Source organism: Phascolarctos cinereus, unplaced genomic scaffold (assembly GCF_003287225.1).
Source record: "Phascolarctos cinereus isolate Bilbo 61053 unplaced genomic scaffold, phaCin_HiC Scaffold_1;HRSCAF=81, whole genome shotgun sequence".
Lineage (NCBI taxonomy): Eukaryota > Metazoa > Chordata > Mammalia > Diprotodontia > Phascolarctidae > Phascolarctos > Phascolarctos cinereus.
This window is the reverse complement of record NW_027555514.1, coordinates 190908281-190929875: the sequence shown is the minus strand read 5'-3', so window position 1 is coordinate 190929875 and position 21595 is coordinate 190908281. Positions and strand designations below refer to the sequence as shown.

Sequence of the window (21595 nt, the reverse complement as noted above, 5' to 3'; positions counted from 1 at the left end):
TCTTATAGGATCTAATACTGGGCTCAGTATTAACAATGGAATCCCAAATACTGTCATTCACAGATCTGTTCTAAAGGGGCTGGAGGTTCCCAGTGAAGATGTGTGCAAACGGAGCTGCTGCAACAGGGATTCCTGATCTTAATCTCCACTTGGCTTGAGATGGCTTTCCAGGCCATTTGACAATCTCTTCAGATATTTTTGAGGTTGAGGGTAAATGGTCCATAACCAGACAAGTTTCTGACTGCAGTTGCAGCAAGGGGAAGCAATGCCATTAGAAAGGGGGATGGGAGGAGAGTGGTCACATGGGGGAGTAAAGTAGAGGTCAGCCCTGCCACTCTCATTTCCAGCAGTCTCTCTGGAGGGTTGTGGGGAAAGAGAAGGAACATTACCACTTTTTCGGCAAAAGGAAGACTAGAATTAGAATTCTGTAGCTTATTAGCAATCTACCTTTTGCATTCGCTTTTTTCCCCAGCCAAGAAAACCAATAGCTAGGAAAGATAACTGGTAGAGAGGACAGATGGGTCCGACCTGAATTTTCCCTCATAGAAAAAAAGTGAGAAGAAAACAGGACTAGACAGAAAGAAAGGAGGTAAGAAGCAGATGTGAGCAATAAAGGAGGAGTAACAACCTGATCAAAGAAAAGAGAGAAAAGATAGGAGAGTAAAAATAGTTTTTTAAAAATAAGATTTGAAAGAGGAAACTGAGGCAAGCTCTGGTTCATTTAAGTGGAGTGTCTCTTCCCTCATAGTCCTTAGGTCAAAGAGTATGATATGGCCCAAGATTTTGAAAGAAGACAGCAAGTAGATACTACATGAATCAGAAGAAAGAGAAGGTCAGCACCATGAGCAACTGTCTCCTGTTTGTGACTTTCTCTACTCTGGTGCATCTCTCCCAGGTGAGTTGAAGTGTGAGGAGGAAGATCCCTCTCCTCCACACACATATACACATGATTCTGTGGGGAAGAGAGGTTCAGTTGGGGGAAAGAAGGTGCATGGAGATAGGTCCTGTTAGAAAAGGACTATAGTGTCTACTATGGACGTGTTTTGCATAACTGCACATGTACAACCTATATTGAGTTGCTTGCCTTTTCAATGAGGGTGGGTGGGGAGGGAGGAAGAGAGAAAATTTGAAACCTAAAGTTTTAAAAACATGTGTTTAAAAAAAATGTTTTCACATGCTACTGGGAAATAAGAAATACAGGAAATGGGGTACAGAAGTCTATCCTGCCCTACAGGAAAATAGAAGGGGAAGGGGATAAGAGAAGGGGAGAGAGATAGAAGAGAGGACAGACTAGGGGAAGGGATATTCAGAATGCATGCCATCTTGGGGTGGGAGGAGGGGGGAGATGGGGTATAAATTTGGAATTCAAAAACTTGTGGGATTGGATGTTGAAAGCTAAAAATAAATAAATTTATATTAAAAAATTTTAAAAAAAAGAAAAGGACTATAGGACTATGGTGATTTCATTGCAAGATTTTATAAAAGGAATAGCATACGTGTATATCTGAACATAATGAGAACTGGAGTAAGGAATAGAAGTTACAGTCATCTTGGGTTCAGGTGGGGTACATGAGGACTTTAGAATGGCTGCATGAAGGTCCAAACTTCTCTTTTCCCCAGGATTCATTAAGGATATATTTGTCAGCCTTTTCCTACCACATAGACCTATACACACTATGTGATATATCAAGATCGGGCATACAAGGAGATTGTCCCTCTTTTATACCCCTAGTATGGCCCTGATCTCTACATCAAGTAGACAATCCAAGATCTACAAAAAAAAAAAACTGGAGAATGGATTTCATCAAATGCTTGCCTTCTCAATGAAGGGGGAGGGGAAGGAGGGAGGAAGAGAATCTAGAACTCAAAAATTTTTTAAAAAGAATGTTAAAGTTGTTTTTACATGTAATTGGGGAGAAAATAAAATATAAAAAAAATTTAAAGAATGCATTTTATCTTTTAGGAATACTTTGGACTGCTAAGATGTCTTCCCATCTGGTTATGTATTGCAGGTTAGCCTAGAACTGGACTAGCTTATTAGATGTGAGACAAGAAAAAGTTCACTGGGTCATTTCTCCCCAAGGATTCAGTCCAATTCATAAGGAAAAATTTGAGCTGTAATAAGGTTCATTGAGAGGAAGATAAATAAAAAGACTGGAAGTAGAATTCTTAGAGGGTTAGGTTTTTTTGTTTGCTATTTATGAAATGGAGTTAGTGTTCTACTCACCTTTATTTTTCTCTTAGGCACTAATATATTTTTGTATCTATTTAAACACATTCAACTTTTATTGATCCTCTGTGAGAATTCAATTTAATTCAACACTGGGAAGTCTTGGTCATAAAAGCTGTGAGCAGGTCCTCCTGGCTGGAGGGTACATGCACTGAGTGATGTGACACCTGGGTAGAACAAGGGCAAAGGGGTATAGATTTGAAGGTAGAAGAATATGGCCCAGGAAAAATTGTTTGGTACTGGTGTGGTCAAATGAATAACATGTAGATAGGTAGATAGATAGATAGATAGATAGATAGATAGATAGATAGATAGATAGATAGATAGATGGGTGGATAGATGAATAGATAGAGTAAGCCTTTAATGTGTTCACTTTATATCAGGGATTGTACTAAGCACCAAGGATTCACATTTATGTAAGTAAGACAGCCCTGCCCTCAAGGATCTGACATTCTAATGGGGAAAGATAGCACATGTGGAGGTTTTGGAAAAGGGGGAAGAATTAGAGAGGAAGTGATCAAGAAGTGGTAGGGGCAAGATAAGTTAAAAGTTCCCCTACTGGAGGCAGGGGGTTGAGGTGAGTAGAGAGATAGCAGAAGCTACATGGCCTTAAGGAAGCAGGTAAAGAGAGAAGAATGTTCAAGAGTAACTTGGAGCCATAGGCAGAAAGCAACTCTGAGCTATTGCAGAAGGAAATGGGAGCCCCAGTGGGGACCTGAGTTGAAGAAGTGTTTTTGCAGGCACCAGGAGAAGCTGGGCCAGCAGTAGAAGCAAGTCCATGTTTCCCCTTTGTTGGGTTATCACTCTGGACAATATTGTGAGGCATATGGGACTGGGCAGAAATCTTGAGGGAAAGGGGCTTACTGAAAGGGGCTCTCAGGATTTTCTATTGCCTTGTGCCCCTTACTGCGGTATGCCCCTGTTAGTCTGAGTGCTTGCAGGTGATTAGAGGGTGAAGGAGGAGGGTTAAAGGGGAGAGGGAAGAAATTGAGGCTTCCTAGAGATTCCCTTGAGGTAGAGGTATGCTTCAGCCAGAGAGACTTGAGATTCACTGAAACACCCCGGGGTCTTCACGTCAGACCCTCAGACACCAGTGTTACAATCTATGAAAACAATGCTGCTCATTCATCAGGAGCCTTTCATACACCTTCCCTTAACCATCACCACAGCCATGACTAAAAGTGGGAGAAGTTCTGTACCAATTCATTCACACTCCTTTGCCTGGTCCTTGTATTTTTGAGAAGGGAATGCTTTTGTGAGATGAATGAGTAAGTTTGGTGCAAAACCTCTGACCTTAGAACACAGTGAAGCTGATTGGCCCATATATGGATTGAATTTGTGTCTCTGTTCTTATCAGGTCCCAGGAGAAGAGGGAGGAAATGACAGGTAGGAGCAGACTATATAGCAGAGCAGACTCCAATCATGTGTTACTTTCACTTTTTGTAGCTTCCTTGGGTGACATGTGAAGAGAACTGTGTGAATCCTGAGCAGTAAGTATCTGAACCTCCAAACCCATTTTCCAAGGAGGCAGGGAGGAAGGTTGAGCCAGGAGCAGAGGACAAGAAGTCAGTAGATATGGGCAATTTCACTGTTTCTATTACTCCTGGGATAGGCATTAACTGGGAAACCTAGGTGGCACAGTGGATGGAGTGAGGGGCTTGGAGTCAAGGAGACCTGGGTTCAAATCCAGCCTCAGACACTAACTGTGTGACCCTGGGCAAGTAACTTAACCCCGTTTGCCTCAGTTTCCTCATCTGTAAAATGAACTGGAGAAGGAAATGGCAAACCACTTCAGTATCTTTGCCAAGAAAACCCAAATGGGGTCATAAAGTCAGACACTACAGAAACAATTCAACAACGGCAACTGTCAGAAACAAGCCATTCAGAAGCAAAGATGTGCATCACCATTACCCTAAAGATTCCAAACCAGCATTACTCACAATTGTTTCCACAACCAGACACCCCATCCATAAAAGTAGAATTAATCTTAATTCATATAGAATGTAATCATAGTGGCTTGTCATACACTCCTTTATATATGCTTTTGTGAATCATCCAACATCAATGCTGGGCTTTATTTAGGTATAGTCCCTGGCTACAAACAGGGACCATACCTAGCATGATCACCACCTCATATTTGAATATCATTTAATATTTCCCAATGTATCCATTCATCCCTTAAACATTTAGCAAATGCTTAGTGTGAAGGCAGCATGGTATTAGACTTGGAGTCAGGAAGGCCTGAATTCAAATCCTGCCTCTGACACTCTAGGATGCTGGGTAGGTTACTACTCTATGGGCTTCAGGGAGCTCCCTAAGACCTGTGTAATAATGGGTCAAGGGAATCATAAAGCAGTATGCTAGATGCTTGAGGAGATATGCAAATACAGTTCTGGGTCCTTGCCCTCATAGGCTTTAAACATAGTCACATATATGATCCATTCAGCATAATTATTCTGTTATCTTCCTTGATGTAGGGATTCTGTAAGTTTTCCCTGACTTCTCCAGCCCACACTGATCTCTTCCTTCTTTGAACTCCTATTACATTTTTAGTTAATATTATGCGGTTAAGCATTTCATCATTTCTCTAAATGACAATGTGTATTAGTTCTATTTTCCCAGATACATTGTAAACTCCTTGAAGACAAGAATTGTATCCTTTTTTGATGCTTATTTTCTCTTATGTTAATAATTAAAGAGGATATTTGAGCCACATCTTGTGGGTTGCTCCCACTTTACAGATGAAGGAATCAAGGCACAGTGAGACTGTTAAGTAAAGGAAGTCGGAGAGGTATAGTCATAATAATGCCCCTTGTGACATCAGGGGAACTGAGTTTAAATTCTCCTGCTGCCACTTATTCTCTGGTGATCTTGAGAAAGCTGCCAAACCTCTTTGTGCCTCAATTTCTTTTTTAAAATGAGAGATTTGAATTAGATGAGTTCTAAGGTCCACACATCTAAGATCCTACTGACCCAAGTCAATGAAGTGTCAGAGTTGGGATTTTAATCCAAGTCTTTCTTTTTCTTGCCTTTGGTACTCCATCCCAGTACACCTTTACACCATTACACTGTTACACCTCCATTCTGTCTTGAACCTTGCACAGTTTATATTCCATAAACATTTAATAAGCTGCCATGTGTACAGAACAGTGTGCTAGGCTTTGGTGAGAAGAAGCCAAAAAGTTTAGATGAGGTATGATCTCTGCCTTCCCAGAGCTTACAATCGAGGAAAACATAAAGGGACATACATAGCATTAATATAAGCTCACTAGAGAAGTGTAAAACAAAATGGGGAGGAAGTGGTACTTGAGTTGGACTTTAATCGATGGATTAAAAGAGGAGAGAATGAGAGGAATGCAAAGAGACAGAGGAAAAAGAGTGAGATAGAGGGAAAGAGAGAAGGAGAAAGGGAGTGCAAGGAAGGGAAGGAGAGAGAAGAAAAGAGGAAGAGATATGGAGATGGAGGGAAAGGAGGAATAGAGGGACAGACAGAGATAAGAGAGTGTGAGAGACAGAGAAAGAGAAGAGAGGAAGAAAGGAAGGGAGGGAGGGGGGGAGAGAGAGAGAGAGTGAAACAGAGAGAGAGGACATAATAAGGCATATTCTGGGAAGATTAGAGTTTATATGGAGGGCATCAGATTGTAGAGGACCAGCAAAGGAGACTGAATTTTTGTTGGGGGGCCATAATGAGCTGTTGAAGATTTTTGAGCAGAGACTAGTGCCATACAAATGAAAATTAACCTTGAAATAGAAAAGAGCAAAACAATGAAGCTGCATCTAGGAGAGAGGGGATGCCCTGCTAGAACAGGCTCCTGGAGGACGCAAAGGAAGAAAAAGAAAGACATTAGAGGAAAGATTAACATTAATGAGGAACAATGATGCTTCTCTGATCAGAGGGAAGAAAGAGAAAATGGGTAACGATGTGGAGAAATAGAGAAGGAAAGTTGGATAAACTCATGGGAAATAGCCTCCATTTCAGTGAATCAAAAACTAAATCATGTGCTCTAAGTGCAAGGGGTGAACATACAGACATAGGATTAGAGGAGAGAGAAGAGGGTTTGGAACAGTACCTATGAGGAATGAGACGGGATGTGGTATACGTTCAGAAAGTACTAAAGAAATGTTATCTGTTATTATGCTCACAGTACAGTATCATGCCTAGGACCTAAGCTCAATAGGTACATGTTCAGTGATCAATTGATGGACCCCATTGTCCTTCTTAGCTAAGGCAGCATATAGTGGGAGATATCTCATCATAACCATTGCTGCTTATTAACCAGAAATACAGCAAGCATCACTGAAGAAAAGAATTTGGGAATGTGGCTTGAGGAGAAATATTAAACATGAACAAAATTAAAGTAGCAAAGATAGAAAATATAAAGAATTCTGCAGAAGCTATATGAGCCATAAGATAGGAACTATCATTCCCATATTTATTTTGTGTGGTGCATAAATGTATGCTGATCAATCAATCAGAAACCAGAGAATGTGAGTGCTTTATAGCTATACAGAATACTATCATATGCCCAGTCTCATTTACCCCTTACAATAACCCTGAATAGTAAAATTCTTATAATCTCTGTTGTGTGCATGAGAATATAAGACTAGGAGAGGCTATCTGGTTTTAAGGTCCAGATAGGGATGGCATGACTAGATAGTGGTAGTACAATGCTTATAGAGCATTGGTTTTGGAGTCAGGGAGATCTACGATGGAATCCTGCCTCAGGATTCATAACAGTTATGTAACTCTGGGGTTTTTTTGTTTGTTTGTTTGTTTTAGACAATTTGGGTTAAGTGACTTGCCCAGGGTCACACAGCAGTTGTGTGACTCTGGACAAGTCACTTAATCTCTGCCTGCCTGGGTTTCCTCATCTATCAATGGATAATAATAGAACCTACCTCTTGGGGTTGTAGTGTGGCTCAAATGAGATAACCTATGTAAAGTGCTTTGCAAACCTTAAAGGGCTGCTAAATAAATTATTATCATCATCATTATCATCATTAGTCTAGAAAAAATCTGGGTGCTTCATAGACAACAAGTTCAATATAAATCAATAAGCCAATAAAATTAATAAGATAACCAATGTGATGTGACAGCACGAAGAAGTGCCTGGGTTAAATCTGGATTTAGAGAGAAATGTTGTTCAGAATAAGGGTGGTACTATATTCTTTCCCACTCAGGCTATATCTGGAATGTTGGGTTCCATCTTACATGCTGAATTTGAAAAACATTGACAAAGTGGAGACTGTCCACAGGAGGATGACCAGGGTTGTGAAACAAAGTTGGTCGAAAGAGCTGGGAATATGCCCTGGAGGAGAAAAGATTGGGAATGGGGAGGTAGGGGAGATGGATTATGATCTCTGTCATCAAATATTTGAAGGGTTATCAAATGAAAGAAGATTAGATTTGTTTTTCATGACTCCAGAGAGCAAAACTAACAACAATGGCTAAGAGTCAGAGAGGGACAGATCTGAACTAGACAGTAAGGGAAAACTCTCTGACAGAGTTGTCACAAAGTAAAATGAGGCAGCCTTGAAAGGCAGTAAACTCCTCATCTATAGAGATCTTCAAACACAGACTGCATGAGTTTTGTCAGGTTTACTTTACAAAGCCTGGTTGGACAAACTCTGAGATTCTGTGATTCTGACACACTTTCCATACCTGGGATTTATAAAGACTCAGAAGCCATAAGGAGAAACAGGTTAAGTTCATTCGTGTGTGATTCTTTGTGAACCCATTTGGGTTTTTCTTGGCAAAGATACTGGAATGGTTTGCCATTTCCTTCTCCAGCTCATTTTACAGATGAGGAAACTGAGGCAAATAGGGTTAAGTGACTTACCCAGGGTCACACAGCTGGTAAATGTCTGAGGCCAAGTTGGAGATGACTGAGAACCTAGTGAGAACAAGAAGTCAGCAAGAAGGGTGGGAAATCCCTGCCTTCAAGGAACTCAGAGTCTAATGGGGGGAGGGGAGATAATGTGTAAACAGCTATATACAAACAACATACAGGCAGGATAATCTGCAGATAATCCCAGAAGGAAGGTGCTAGGATGAAGAGAAGGGAGATTGGGAAAAGCTTCTTGTAGAAGGTGAGGTGTTAGTTGAGAGTTGAAGGAAGTCAAGAAAGGCAGGAAATGAAAATATAGAGAATTCCAGACATGAGAGATTAGTTCAGTGCATGGAAATTTATGGAGCTGGGGGTGAGGGAGAAATAGAGTATCATGTGTGAGGAAGAGCAAGAAGATCAGTGTCACTAGATCATAGAGTATATGGAAGGAAGTGAAGTATGAGAAGGCCAGAAAGGTGGGAAGGGACCAGGTTGTGAAGGACTTTAAAAGTTGAATAAAAGATTCTCTGTTTGATCCTGGGTGTGATATGGAGTCTACTGAATGGAGGCAGGGAGAGATTGACAAACAGATCTATACTTTAAGGAGATCACTTTGATGGTAGAGTGGACAGTTCATAGAAGATGGGGAGAAAAGCAAGATCTCCCAAGATAGGAACAACCAGCAGGCTATTAGAATAGTCCAGGCATGAGGTAAGATGAGAGATATTATTTAGGTAGACTAACAGGCATTGGCAACAGATTAAATATGGGGAGTGAGAGACAGGGAGGAGTTGAAGATGGCGCCTAGGTTGGGAACCTGGGTGACTGGGAGAATGATAGTGCCTTCAACAGTAATAGGAAAATTAAGAAGGGAAGCTTTGTGGGAGGGTGGGGAAGATAATGAGTTCAATTTTGGACATGCTGAGCTTGAGATATCTATGGCATATCCAGTTCAAAGTGTGAAACTGAAGGTCAGTATAGAGATTAGGACTGGATAAACCTGAGAATCATCTGCATAGAGACAATAATTGAATCTGTGGGTACTGATGAGATCACCAAGTGAAGTAGTATAGAGGGGGAAGACAAGAAGGCTCAGGACAGAGCCTTAAGGAAAATCTACGTGTAGCTGTCATGACCTGGGGAAAATCTAGCAAAGAAGATTAAGAAAGAGGTGTCAGACCTCTCTGAGAAGAAAACCTGGAGAGTTTTTATGGAGAAACATGAAGAGAAGAAAAAGAAAGAAGAGAGTTATTGAGAGTTTCAATGGCTTCAGAGAGGCCAAGAAGGATAAGGACTGAGAAAAATTAAATTTGGTAATTAAAAGATCACTAGTAACTTTGGGAAAAGTAGTTTCAATGGAACGAGATCAGAAGCCAAACTACAGAGTTAAGGGAATTAGAGGAAAGGAAATAGAGGCACTGAGTATAGAAGACTTTCTCAAGCTTAGTGACAAAAAGGAGGAAACACGTAAGAGGATAGCTAGAAGGGATGGTTTCAGTGAGGGTTTGTTGTGGGTTTTGGTTTTTTTTTTGTTGCTGTTGCTTTTTAGTACAGAAGAGAGATAAGCATGTTTGTAGGCAATAAGAAAGCAACCAGTAGACATAGATTTAAAATTAAGTGGAGAGTGGGAATGACAGAAGAAAAACATCTTCTGGGAAAAAACTGAGGGAATGGGATGAAGAGCTGACGTAGAGGAGTTAGCCTTAGAAGGAGAAGGGCCACCTGTTCATGTGAGTGAAGAGTGAAGGAGGAAATGGTGGCAGAAGACAGAAGGAACACTCTTTGGTTTTCAAGTATATAGTAAAGTGAAACCACATTTTAAAGTATCATTGCAGATTAAATCAAATTCTAAGGTTTCTTTAATAGACAACGTTAATTACAGGGGTAATATCCTTTTTTCCTGACACCAGCATTATAACAAGCTTTCACTATACAGGACTATATAACACTATATAGCAAGCTTTTCACAATTTTAACTTCATTACATGACTGTTCTGCTTCATCCCCAGCTGTCTGACCACCGACTGGGTCCACCTCTGGTATATCTGGTAAGTTTTGAAAGATAATTCTCCAGCAAGTTACCCATTATCAACATTTATTGGTCTTAAGCCTAGTTTCCAGTGCCACATCAGGGAAATAATGCATCTTTATAGCCATTGGGCACATTATAAAGCACATTTCTCATGCTACGGTGGAAGGTAATTCAAATCCTCATTCTATAGGTGAGGAAACTGAAACTCAGAGAGCTAAGTGATATGCTCAGACCCACACAGATAAGTTCTAGAGCTAGGACTTGAAACTGGGTCTCCTAACTTCAAATATATGTTAACAATATTTAAAACGTTCATTCTACTGTATCATTTAGGCATAAATACAAAGAACCAACAGGTTGGCATTAAACAGATTCATTTGGCTACCATTATGGCATCTCTTTAAACTAAATTTCCTTTACTGAATACAACCTATGTGACTATAAATGATAAAGCTTTTGACAGAAAAAAAAATTGAATGGTGTCAGGAATTAGCAAACTATTGCCTGAGGGCTAAATCCAACCTGCCACTTGTTTTTTGTAAGGCCTGTGAGCTACAAATGGTTTTTCTAGTTTTAAACACAAATAAAACATATAAAAACCATTTTTTAGCATGCCTGTGCAAAAACAGGCAGGGATAGACACTATCACTTCTAGTAGATTAGGAATTAGTAGAGTGATCTGACCCAAAAGATAGACATTTATGATTTACTATAGACTTAGAAGGATATCGTTAGGTATAGTTCACAGAGATCTGTTCTGGATCTTGCACTATTTAAAGTTTTTAATCAATTAGCTGAATAAAGGTATGTATAGCATGCTTATCAAATTCATAGACAACCACGAAGTTGGGAGGGAAATTAAATCTACCTCCTCCAGCTTGTACATGAAAAGTTAATTTTCTGAACCCAACTTTATAAATTTTATTTTAAAACTTTATATTTACTCCTATTAAGTTTAATTTTATTGAATTTGGTCCAAGTCACATCCTGTTGAGATATATACATATTTTTTTAATCCTGATTTTGTAATTCAGGCTACCAGCTACCCCTCTAAGCTTTGTGCCAATTGCAATTTTTTTTTTAGGCAATTGGGGTTAAGTGACTTGCCCAGGGTCACACAGCTAGTAAGTGTCAAGTGTTTGGTCTGGGGCTGGATTTGAACTCAGGTCCTCCTGACTTCAGGGCCGGTGCTCTATCCACTGTGCCACCTAGCTGCCACTGACTGCACCACCTAGCTGCCTCTGATTGCAACTTTGATAAGCATGTCTATCTAAGTCATTGATAAGAATGTTTCACAGCCCAAAGCCAAGTTCAGACTTATAGACTTCCTGAAATACTATCCACTAAGCTATACTACCTCTCTTTCTTATAAATTTAATAGAGAGGAGATTAGTAGGAATAAATGTAAAATTTTAATGCTTGGATTCAAAAAAATCAATTTAACAAATAGAAGATGAACAGGACAATATAACTAGATAGAAGTTTATCTGCAGAAGAGCTGGTTGGTTGAATGACTTGCAAACTCATTATGAATCAATAGTGAGATGTACCTAAAAAAGCCAGGGCAATCTTGGGTTTCATTAGGAAACACCATGTCTAGGAATGGGAAAGTAGTAGTTTTGATGTACTCTGCTCTGGATGGAATGTATTTTGTTAGGTTTGGACACTACAATTTATGAAGGACATTGATTAACTGGAGAGCATCCAGAAGAGGGCTACCAAGATGGTTAAGAGACTTAGAAGATCATTCCATGCAAAAATCCACTAAAGGAACTGAAAATGTTTTGCCCAGAGTTAGTCACAGTGAGTCTGTCAACAACCATTATTAAGTATTTACTATGTGCCAAGAACTGAACTAAGCACCAGGGATACAAAGAAGAGAAGAAAAAAAAAACCACATGCTAGATGGATAAGTGGCACAATGTAGGGAACACTGGGCCTGGAGTCAGTAAAACTTGTATTCAAATCCAGTCTCATTTACTAGCTGTGTAACCCATCTTACCTCGGTTTACCTCAGTTTCCTCATCTATAAAAAGAGAACAATAGCAATACCTACTTTACAGGGTCATGTATAAGATAATATTTGTATTAAATTAAATATTTTATTTAATTAATTAAATTTATTAATTTGATTTATTTTAAAATTTTAATTAATATTTAATTAATATTAAATATTTTGTTTTTTAAAAAATAAATTAAATATTTTATCGAAATGAGATAATATTTATAAAGCCTTTTATAAACCTTAAAGCATGCTATTACTGTTATTAAAAACATCATCCCTATCCTAAAGGAACTCAAATGCTAATGGGAGAGAAAACACACAAAAAACTATAAATGTAAGTGTAAATTGTATATTGTGTAATGTCAAATATACAGTGTAAATTGTCAGTAATCTCAAAAGGAAAGGATAAGCAGTCAGGCATAACAGGAAAGGCTTTCAACAAAAGGTGGGATTCATGATGAGTTCTGAAGGAAGCCAGCGAAGGCAGGAATGAGGGTGAGCATTCCAGGCACAGACGACATTCAGTGAAAGGACATGGAATCTGGAGGTAGTCCATCACTTTCAAGAAGCAGTAAGAAGGTCAGTGTCACCAGATCATAGAGTTTGGCGGGGGGTGAGGGTGGGGGGAGTAAGATGTAAGAAGACTAGAAAGGTGTGAAGAGGCCGGGTTTTGCAGGGCTTTAAAAACCGAACAGATACTTTTACATTTTATCCTGGAGATAATGGGGAGCCACTGATTTGGGTGGTGACGTGATTGAGAGGTGACATAGACTAAGTGAAGGCTGGATTGGAGTGGGGAGAGATTTGAGACAAGCAAACGAAGCAGAAGGCTATTGTAATATTCAAGGCATAAGGTGAAGATGGCCTGAACCAGGAACACAGTGTATGGGAATGCATACAAAAGATGTTGTAGGCGTTAAAAAGTCAGCAATATAATAAAGAGGCAAGAGGCTCAAGAGAAGAGGGCAGTGCAGGGTTGAACTTGAAGCAGACACCAAAGCTCCCACAAGGTCAACCAGAACCAAGAATGGTTACGCTGAGCATACTCCATGAGATGACCCAGGTAGCCAATTAAACCTCGCTATACTTATAATAAATATTATGGTATAGAGATATTTTCACTTTTCATATTTTAGAGAAAAAAACATTTGCTAACATCAGCATTTTCCTCATGGAATCCCCAATGGTTCCTAATGATCCTAATGGTCACGGTTTAGGAAATGCTCCTTTACTGTCTTCTTTTCCCAACACCCATCATCCCATATGGGAAGCTGGTAGCACAGTTTGGATAAAGGGCTGGGCCTGGAATAAGGAAAGCCAAATTTACTTTGAAGGTGTAACAGTAACAGAAGTTCAGTCATTTTGATCCAACCCCTCAGAGGCACACTGTCCCCTCTACTAACTCAGTTTTCTGCAGAGTGGCCTCAGTCAGCACAATTCCTGCATAACATTGGGCCTATTTAATTCATGTCTAGCTGTGACACATATCCTGGATGAATCCTCATCACAGTTACCCTAAGCTGGGTCACAAAGGTCACTCCTAAAGACACTCCTTGCTCCTCGGGGCATTGCTACCGAGCAGCTGCAAAACTCTGACAATAAGACACCAGGATGTCACTCTCCCTTCACCTAAAATGAAAGAACAAATACTGACACAGGCCAATAATCCAGGCCCATTTTCATAGAACCACAGTAGAGAAGTCCTAAGGTGTCTCCCCTTCCAGCGTGGCTCTCAGTGGAAGACATCAGCAGAGTGCAAAAGAGCCCCCAAGAGCAGAGCTAAAGAGAAAATGACCCAAGAGACTAGGCAGAGACTGACTCAGTCACTCTTAAAAACACATAGCAGTTCTAGGTATGCAGTCAATCAAAACAGACCTCTCCTAGTCACGTAATTATCATACCAGTCTCATAGAAAAATGTCTACATATGCTCCACAGTCTCTCCCAGGCACCATTATCCCACGTCATCACAATTGTCCTGCAAGCGGCTTCCTCAGCCTCTCCCCATGAGTGATGCTATGCCAGGAACCCTGTGCATGTACTATATCCCCATTGAATGAAGTCCATAATAAATCCCACACATTACTTCTAAAACCATCCTTTTTTCCCCTTTATTCTGAATCCCCTTCTGTTCTTTTCAAAGCCTCCTACAAAAATGTTTCAAGGACCTTCTTTCAATGGCATCACTATTGCTTATCATGCCTCCAGCCTCTTCCAATTAAAAACAGAGGGAAAATAAAGACAGCCTTGTGACAAAGAATAATGAAGCAAAACAAATCCACCCAGAGGCCATGTTCAAAAATGGAGACCTCTTCCTGCACCCTGAGTCCATCAACTCTCTGAGAGAGAGGTGGTAGCATGCTTCACCATAAGTGGAGACATAGTTATCATTTCTTTGATCAGAGTTCTTAAGTCTTTTAAAGTTGCTTTTCTTTACAATGTTCTCATTATACAAACTGTTCTTTTTGTGCTCAATTCACTCTGCATCTGTTCCTACTTCTTTGCAGTTGTCTCTTTTATCATTTCTTACACCACAATAATATTCCATTGTATTCATATGCCATAATTTGTTCAGCCATTCCCATATTCTTTTCTATATGCCAAATGCAAACCCATCATTGCCTCCTGCTTCCTATGGCATCCCAGGCAAAGGATTTATTTGTTTACTGTGTCCTGTTACCACAAATTTCATGCTCAATATGTTGGAGCCTTAATGGGCCTTTTCCTAGGTATTATTCTTTTTTTGTGCACAGGAATTATTATGGAAACAGTGGTTTTAATCCAGTTCCTAAAAGAGCAGTGGCCAAATCTGTAGTCATAGGAATACAAGTTATTGGAATTATACATCCATAACTGATCAGTTCTCAGTAACCAAAGAGCAAGTCAGGAATCCTTCCTACTTCAGATGTGTTTCTTCCCTAGCTAAGCCAGGGAACACAGTATTAGAGAGGCATCTATTCGCACAAAATGCTACCATTCTACATGGAAAGAGGTATCCAACAACCCATTTCCAGGGAAGGGAAGGGTTTTATTTCCATGTAGCATAACATAGTCCTTGGGTGGCTAGATGGTACAATGGACAGAGTGCCGAGCCTGGAGTCAGGAAGACTCATCTTCCTGAATTCAAATCTGACTTCAGAAACTTACTAACTGTGGGACCCTGGACAAGTCACTTAACCCTGTTTGCCTCAGTTTGCCAAGAAAACCCCAAACTCCAAGAAAACTTACAAAGGGTCAGACATGACTGGAAGGACTTAACAACAAACGTGGTCGCCTGTAAATCACTCTCAATTATTCTAACAACAATATCATCACCATGGTGACATGATTTTGTTCTCTGTCTCACAAAGAATGAAGGCCCTTAGGAAGCTGAAATCAAAGCAATTCTGGGTAGTACATACCCTGTAAGTCTTTCTGGAAAACACAGAAACAAGAAGCAAATGTATACACGTTGATGTATAAATCTGGATTTAGAGATATGACCACTCATACAGCTTTCCCTCGTACCCCTTCCCTAATAGGCTGCTGGTGGGGATTGGTTTGCTATTCCTTCTGTGTGGCCTGACCTCAGTCTGCCTCCGCTGTTGCATCAATCGACAGCAGACAGGAGAGGAAGTGGGCCCACCACCGTATGAAGTGACAGTCATTGCCTTTGACCATGACAGCACCCTTCAGAGCACCATCACTTGTGAGTATATCCATAAACTCATAAAGGGGGAGCCAAGGGAGGGAAACACTTGAAAGAATGGTGGTCTAAATTGTACACCTTTGGGATGTTCTGGGCAGATCTGCATTCTCAAGTACACAAAATATTTTTATTATGCTTGATTTGTAGATATTCCGAGTGCTAGAGAAGATAAGGGAATGGTGAGAGTCAGACAAGAAAAAAGGAAAGACTTTGTTCCTACATTAAGAAACATAAAGAATCCAACAATGGGGGGGGGGAGTGGATCAGGGCTTTTTTGTACAGTAATGGTAGTCTATGAAGAAAAGGTCCTTGTTGTGACAAAGGGATCACAGAGGATTAATATATCCTTTCAAAATGTGTTCCTGGACCACATCTATCCATCCCAAAGATCTGTTTGTAGTACCACCAAAAGACATTTTGTGGGAATATATGGTTGTCCCTCATAACATATTCAAAGGGTTAATGATGACCCTACCTTAAAATGTTCTTAACTTCTACTGAAGGTACAGTTATTGATCTATTATGCATGCATTCTTCTGTCTTCATGGGACCTATGTATATTTTCAGTCTGTACCACCTCTAAGGGGTACTACATTTTAAAATTTTACTACAGCTAGATGGCACAGTGGATATTGTGCTGGGCCTGGAATCAGTAAAATCTGAGTTTAAATCCTGCCTCAGACACTTAGTAAGTATGACCCTGGGCAAGTCACTTATCTTCAGTTTGTCTTAATTTCCTCATCAGCAAAATGGGGATAATAACAGCACCTACCTCCCAGGGTGGTTGCAGAGATAAAATGATGTCATATTTCTAAAGTGTTTTATATAACCTTAAAGTGCTGTATAGATGCTTACTAGCATTATTATTGTTATTATTGCTGTCCACTGTATAAAATAACACTTTTTCTTTTTCCAAAATCTGTGTCTTTCGAAATCTGAGGAATATCTTCCCCCTAGTTTCTTTACTCTGGTATTTGGTGAATAAGTCCATATCTATATTGCCCATACCCCTTTACAGTTTTATAGACTTTAATAATATCCCCTTTTAATGAAATTTGGAAAAATTTGTTTTTCCTGGCTGAAGAATTATATATTTTCGTCTATTCTCCCTATAACCTTTTTATCATTATAGTGACTCGTTCCTTGGTCAAAGTTCTCACCACCAAAGTTCTTGATACTGTTAAACCCTTCATGGTTCTATCGCCCCATCTGCTTAGCTCCTGCACCCTATGGACCACTGGGTCTTTCCATCTTACTTGCAACTGAAATCTCCTATATATGTCTCACCCATTAGAATGTTAGCTCCTTGAAAGCAGGAGCTATCTTATTTTTCTATTTGTGACCCCAGTGCTTATCACAGTGTAATTAGCACTTAAATTAGCATGTAATTAGCACTTAAAAAGAACTTTCTCATTCATTCACTCATTCCTTCACCAGTTCTATGACTATCTTTCCCCAAATGCAGTGGTCAGCACTGGAATATCGATTCCAGGAGTGAAAGCTTTTGTTTCAAGTTTTTGTACAGTTTTGTCCAGTGAAAGCTGGAGAACCCAAGTTTTATACTATGGCAGGATGTTTTCTGTTTCCTGGAAGGCATAGAAAGATGTCAGGTAGAACAAAGATGGGCAATCCAAAGAGCTCTGATTGTGTAAGTGGGTTCATCAAAAGGTTTCTGAATATAGCAGGAAGGAAGAGTTAGTGGCCAAAGGGCAGTAGGACCAGAATCTGGAAAGCAGAGAAGGATAAATCCAGGGCATTAAGGCAAATGGGTCTTCAAGGAGAGGAAGAAGATGCCTCTTGATCAGGAATCAGGATTTTCACAGGGGTTGTGGGAATAGGTGTGAGGGTCAGAGGGTTGGTGGTCATACTTTGTATATTTGCAGATAACCTAATGCATTGAGGTCAGGGTCTGATTTTCAAGCGTGGCTCCCATGTTCTAGCCTCCTCTTTCTTTCTCTCTGACAGCTCTTCAATCAGTCTTTGGACCAGCAGCCCGCAGGATTTTTGCAGTAGCTCACTCTCACAACCCCATGCAGATACCTTCACTGACCCCGAGCCTGGAGCCACTCCCAGGCTATGAGGAAGCTCTGCACATGAGCCGCTTCACAGTGTCCAAGTGTGGGCAGAAAGCTCCTGATCTGGCTCCAGTGCCTGAAGAGAAGCAACTGCCCCATGGGGAGAAGGACATTCCCCAGCAACAGATAGAGGATGCCCCCAATTGAGTCACCTGGCGTGTGAGAACCAAGTGTAGCACTTGGAGCACCCCTCTCTCACATGGAGTCCCTAGGATAGCTATCCCAGGTTCAAGGTAGGATCTGTAATCACTCAAAACTCTAGTTCTTGAGTCTCTTCCAACATGTTTACTTTTTCCTCCAGTCAGCCGGAGGATACAATTTGTTCAAAGCAAAGGCATTTAATGAAATAACATAGTAATAAGAATCAAAATAGAACATTCCTTCCCATAAACCTGGAGAACACTGTCACAAACATACACACTGTGTGGTGATGGGAAATGGGCACATGCTTAAAGAATGTGTTTCCAAACGCCATACGTGCAGGACTAAGTCATCTCCAAGGCTGCAGGACAATGACTGTCTCCTGATAAAGTCACCATGTTGTTCTCATTGGTCTTATTTCCTGATTAGTGTAGAATCCCCACTGGGTATATTGCTCTACTAGTTCCTGATATTTTTGCAATGACTGGTGGGCATGTAGTCTCACAAGGGGACTGCTTTTCTGATTTCTAGTGATCTAATGTTGACTTCTGAGTATGATAGTCTCTGTAGGACATTGTACCCCACTACCTGTTTCTGGGCTTCTTCTCTTTAGGGTCACTTGTTGGCCATCTCAACTCTCACTTACAGTGTAGTGGCTTGAATGTCCCCCTACTAAGGGCATATCGATGGAGCTTTAGTCAAGCCACCACACCCTACTAGCAAAAGGCCGAGTGCCTCTAGGCTGATTAAGTTTTCTTTTTCTTTTGTTTTAACTTATTTTTTTTAACTTACAGAATAAAACAAGCATTTCCATAACATCATATAATAAAAAGATGATTGCCCATGAAACTACAAATCTATTACGTAAAACTTGCTATTCCTTTTAAATATATAATAAAGTTATCATGTAAATTTCTTTTTTTTTCCTTTTTTTCTTCCCTCCCTTATATACTTTTTGCCTCAGCATGTAAATAACTTCGAGCCAGACCAAAATGCAAGCTAAGGTGGCAAGGGCATTGTTGTCCACTCCCTTAACCTTTATTACGCACATCAATCAGTAACAAAACTCCGGTTCCTTAAGTATTATATTTTGGCCAGTGAAAAACTTTATCTCCATGATTTTTTCTTCCGGTAAAGAATATGAAAATCTTATCAAATTCCTTGCAGAGTACATATGTAAACATATATCATAAACAACATAAACTGCTAAAGAACATCCAATTTCATAGTCATACTAGCACAACATACATTAGAGCATAATGTGAACATAACACAACATAAAATCAATAGCATACTTAATAGGGCAGTGTGGTACTTTGTGTTTTTTTTTTGTTTGTTTGTGTGTTTTTGGCTAGGCAATGAGGTTAAGTAACTTGCCCAGGGTCACACAGCTAGTAAGTGTTATGTGTCTGAGGCCAGATTTGAACTCAGGTCCTCCTGAATCCAGGGCCGATGCTCTATCCACTGAGCCACCTAGCTGCCCCAGTGTGGTACTTTGTAAAGTACACTGACCTGGGAATAGGTGGGATTCGAAACCAGAGCTCAGGAGACCCTTGAAACCAATGCTTGAGTAGGCAAATTGCTTAGCCCTCTCTGGGCCTCAGGTTCCTCAACAACTAGAGGACCTTTGAGGATCTTTCTAATTCTTTATTAATATAGAGAATGAATGTTTTGGAAGGTCCTTTAGAGCTAGGACAGTGTTTTTCACTTTCTTTAGCACAGTGCCTGGCACATATAACATTTAACAAATGCTTCTTGACTTACTGACTGTTCAAAAAGAATCCATTTAATTCCCCCAATAGACAAGAGGTGATTGTGATATATTTTATTCCTGCGGCTAACCTGTAGTCTAGAAATTTGTCCAATCTTTCACCTTGGTAAGGTATGGCTTTTCTTCTATCTACTATCTTGTGTGTTTCCTTTACCTCAAGATTTCTTTGCAAAACTCTTGCCTTGGGGGGGCAGCTAGGTGGGGCAGTGAACAGAGTACCAACCCTGAAGTCAGGAGGACCTGAGTTCAAATCTGGCCTCAGACTGAACACTTGACACTTATTAGCTGGGCAAGTCACTCAACCCCAATTGCCTAAAAAACAAAAAACAAACAAAAAAACCCTCTTGCCTTGCTGAAGATCTTGATAATGAATTGAAGTATCTCACTGTCACTATTTCTATCAAAGTTGAGCCCATAGCTAGGCAATGAGGTTCCTTTAGCCTATTCCTCAGCTGAGAGTTGTACATTTCCTACATCTTCTGACCGTCCAAATATTTAGCTGACAAATATAGTTCTTGCCTAAACACCACCAGGTGTTTAGTGATACCACTGAGCCTTCTACTCAAGCCTTAACCATACTCAGCAGCGTCTGATCAAAAAGCTCAGTTTGGGGAATTACTTGGAAAGTAATGAAGTGCGGTTCTAGAATCTTTGTTTCTGCTAAAGTCTTCTAAAGCCAACACCTTCCTAAGGACTTTTCTTTCAAAGTCAAAGATTTTCAAAGATTCTAAAAAGTAATTGATACAGTAGTCGGTCGACAAGTATTTATTAAGTACCTGCTATATGCCAAGTTTTCTGTCAATTGCTAAAGATTCTAAGAGAAAAATGAGATGGTCTTTGCCCTCAGGGAGAAATGCTTGTCCTGAAACACCCTAGCTACTGCAGAAGCAGGGTGGGTCCTTATTGGGTATACTTGTGCTCATAGAATAAAATAGTCAGTGACCAAAAAAATGTTGATTATAATTTTCTTGTCTTTTTCCAAGCTCCAACAACTTGCTGGTCTTTACACTCTCCAAGCACGCTAAATATTTTGAAAGTATTATGCTTTGAACGTGTTGGGCACAAGTAGAGACCTCTGTTGCTATTTAGGGCCAGTAAAATTGTCATGTCCTTCATCATATAGTATCATCATGGTCATAGAATCAAATGCCTTCTTTGGTGACACCAACTGCTTCTTTATAGTGTGTGATCAGATACAGACTGATGTGAGATGCTCTCTCTAGGGAATGGAGTTTGAATCCATGAGAGTCACTCTCTCAGTTCACGGCTTGTGTTACTTTACATAGCCCATCTTCATGAAGCTACTCCAGCTCTCAGTCACCCAATGGAACCCAAGGCAAAGATTGGTGCAGTGCAACAAAGGTCACACCCACTGATGGCACACCCTATAAAAGTGGCCCCAAATTCTCAACTGTATTTCCATTTGACTGTGATCCAGCTTCTAAGTATCAAAGACCATTTTCACCCCATTCTAAGGCAATTACCCTAGCTTTTGACCTACATGGCCTACAGGGCACAGCATCTGTGTCCAAATTGTGTCCTGTCCCTGGCCAAGGATGTGTCCTGAACTCCTACTCTGCTACTGCTGCTACCAGGCAGACAACACACAGATTGGCAACAGACAAAATATAGATTAGTGGATAGTCATCTGTTTCAAACTTAAATTTAGCTCCATATACATAGTATCTAAACTTCAAAGCAAAAATGCTAGTTTGAATATGGAATAATGGGTCTCACTGTGAAGTCCTCTACTCACAAATGCAGTGGGTTTCTGGTGACCCTCACCCTCTTGGTAATAGATGGCTCCCTAGTATTCCAGGTGAGCT

At 40.2% G+C, this 21595-nt stretch overlaps 1 protein-coding gene across 2 annotated transcripts; it reads left to right on the top strand.

The window, feature by feature from the left end:
- Window positions 1–315: 315 nt before the first annotated feature.
- Window positions 316–18914, top strand: TMEM52B (transmembrane protein 52B). 2 transcript variants are annotated; one of them, XM_021001753.2, is made up of 6 exons: window positions 316–589; window positions 749–895; window positions 3677–3720; window positions 10068–10106; window positions 15616–15782; window positions 17748–18914. In XM_021001753.2, the coding sequence occupies exons 2-6, from the start codon at window positions 812–814 to the stop codon at window positions 18002–18004; spliced, it is 591 nt and encodes a 196-aa protein (XP_020857412.1). In that variant the 5' UTR covers window positions 316–589; window positions 749–811; the 3' UTR covers window positions 18005–18914. The 2 variants fall into 2 exon arrangements, with proteins under 2 accessions (XP_020857412.1, XP_078011989.1); XM_078155863.1 differs by having other exon boundaries at window positions 316–895.
- The last annotated feature ends 2681 nt before the right edge of the window (window positions 18915–21595 follow it).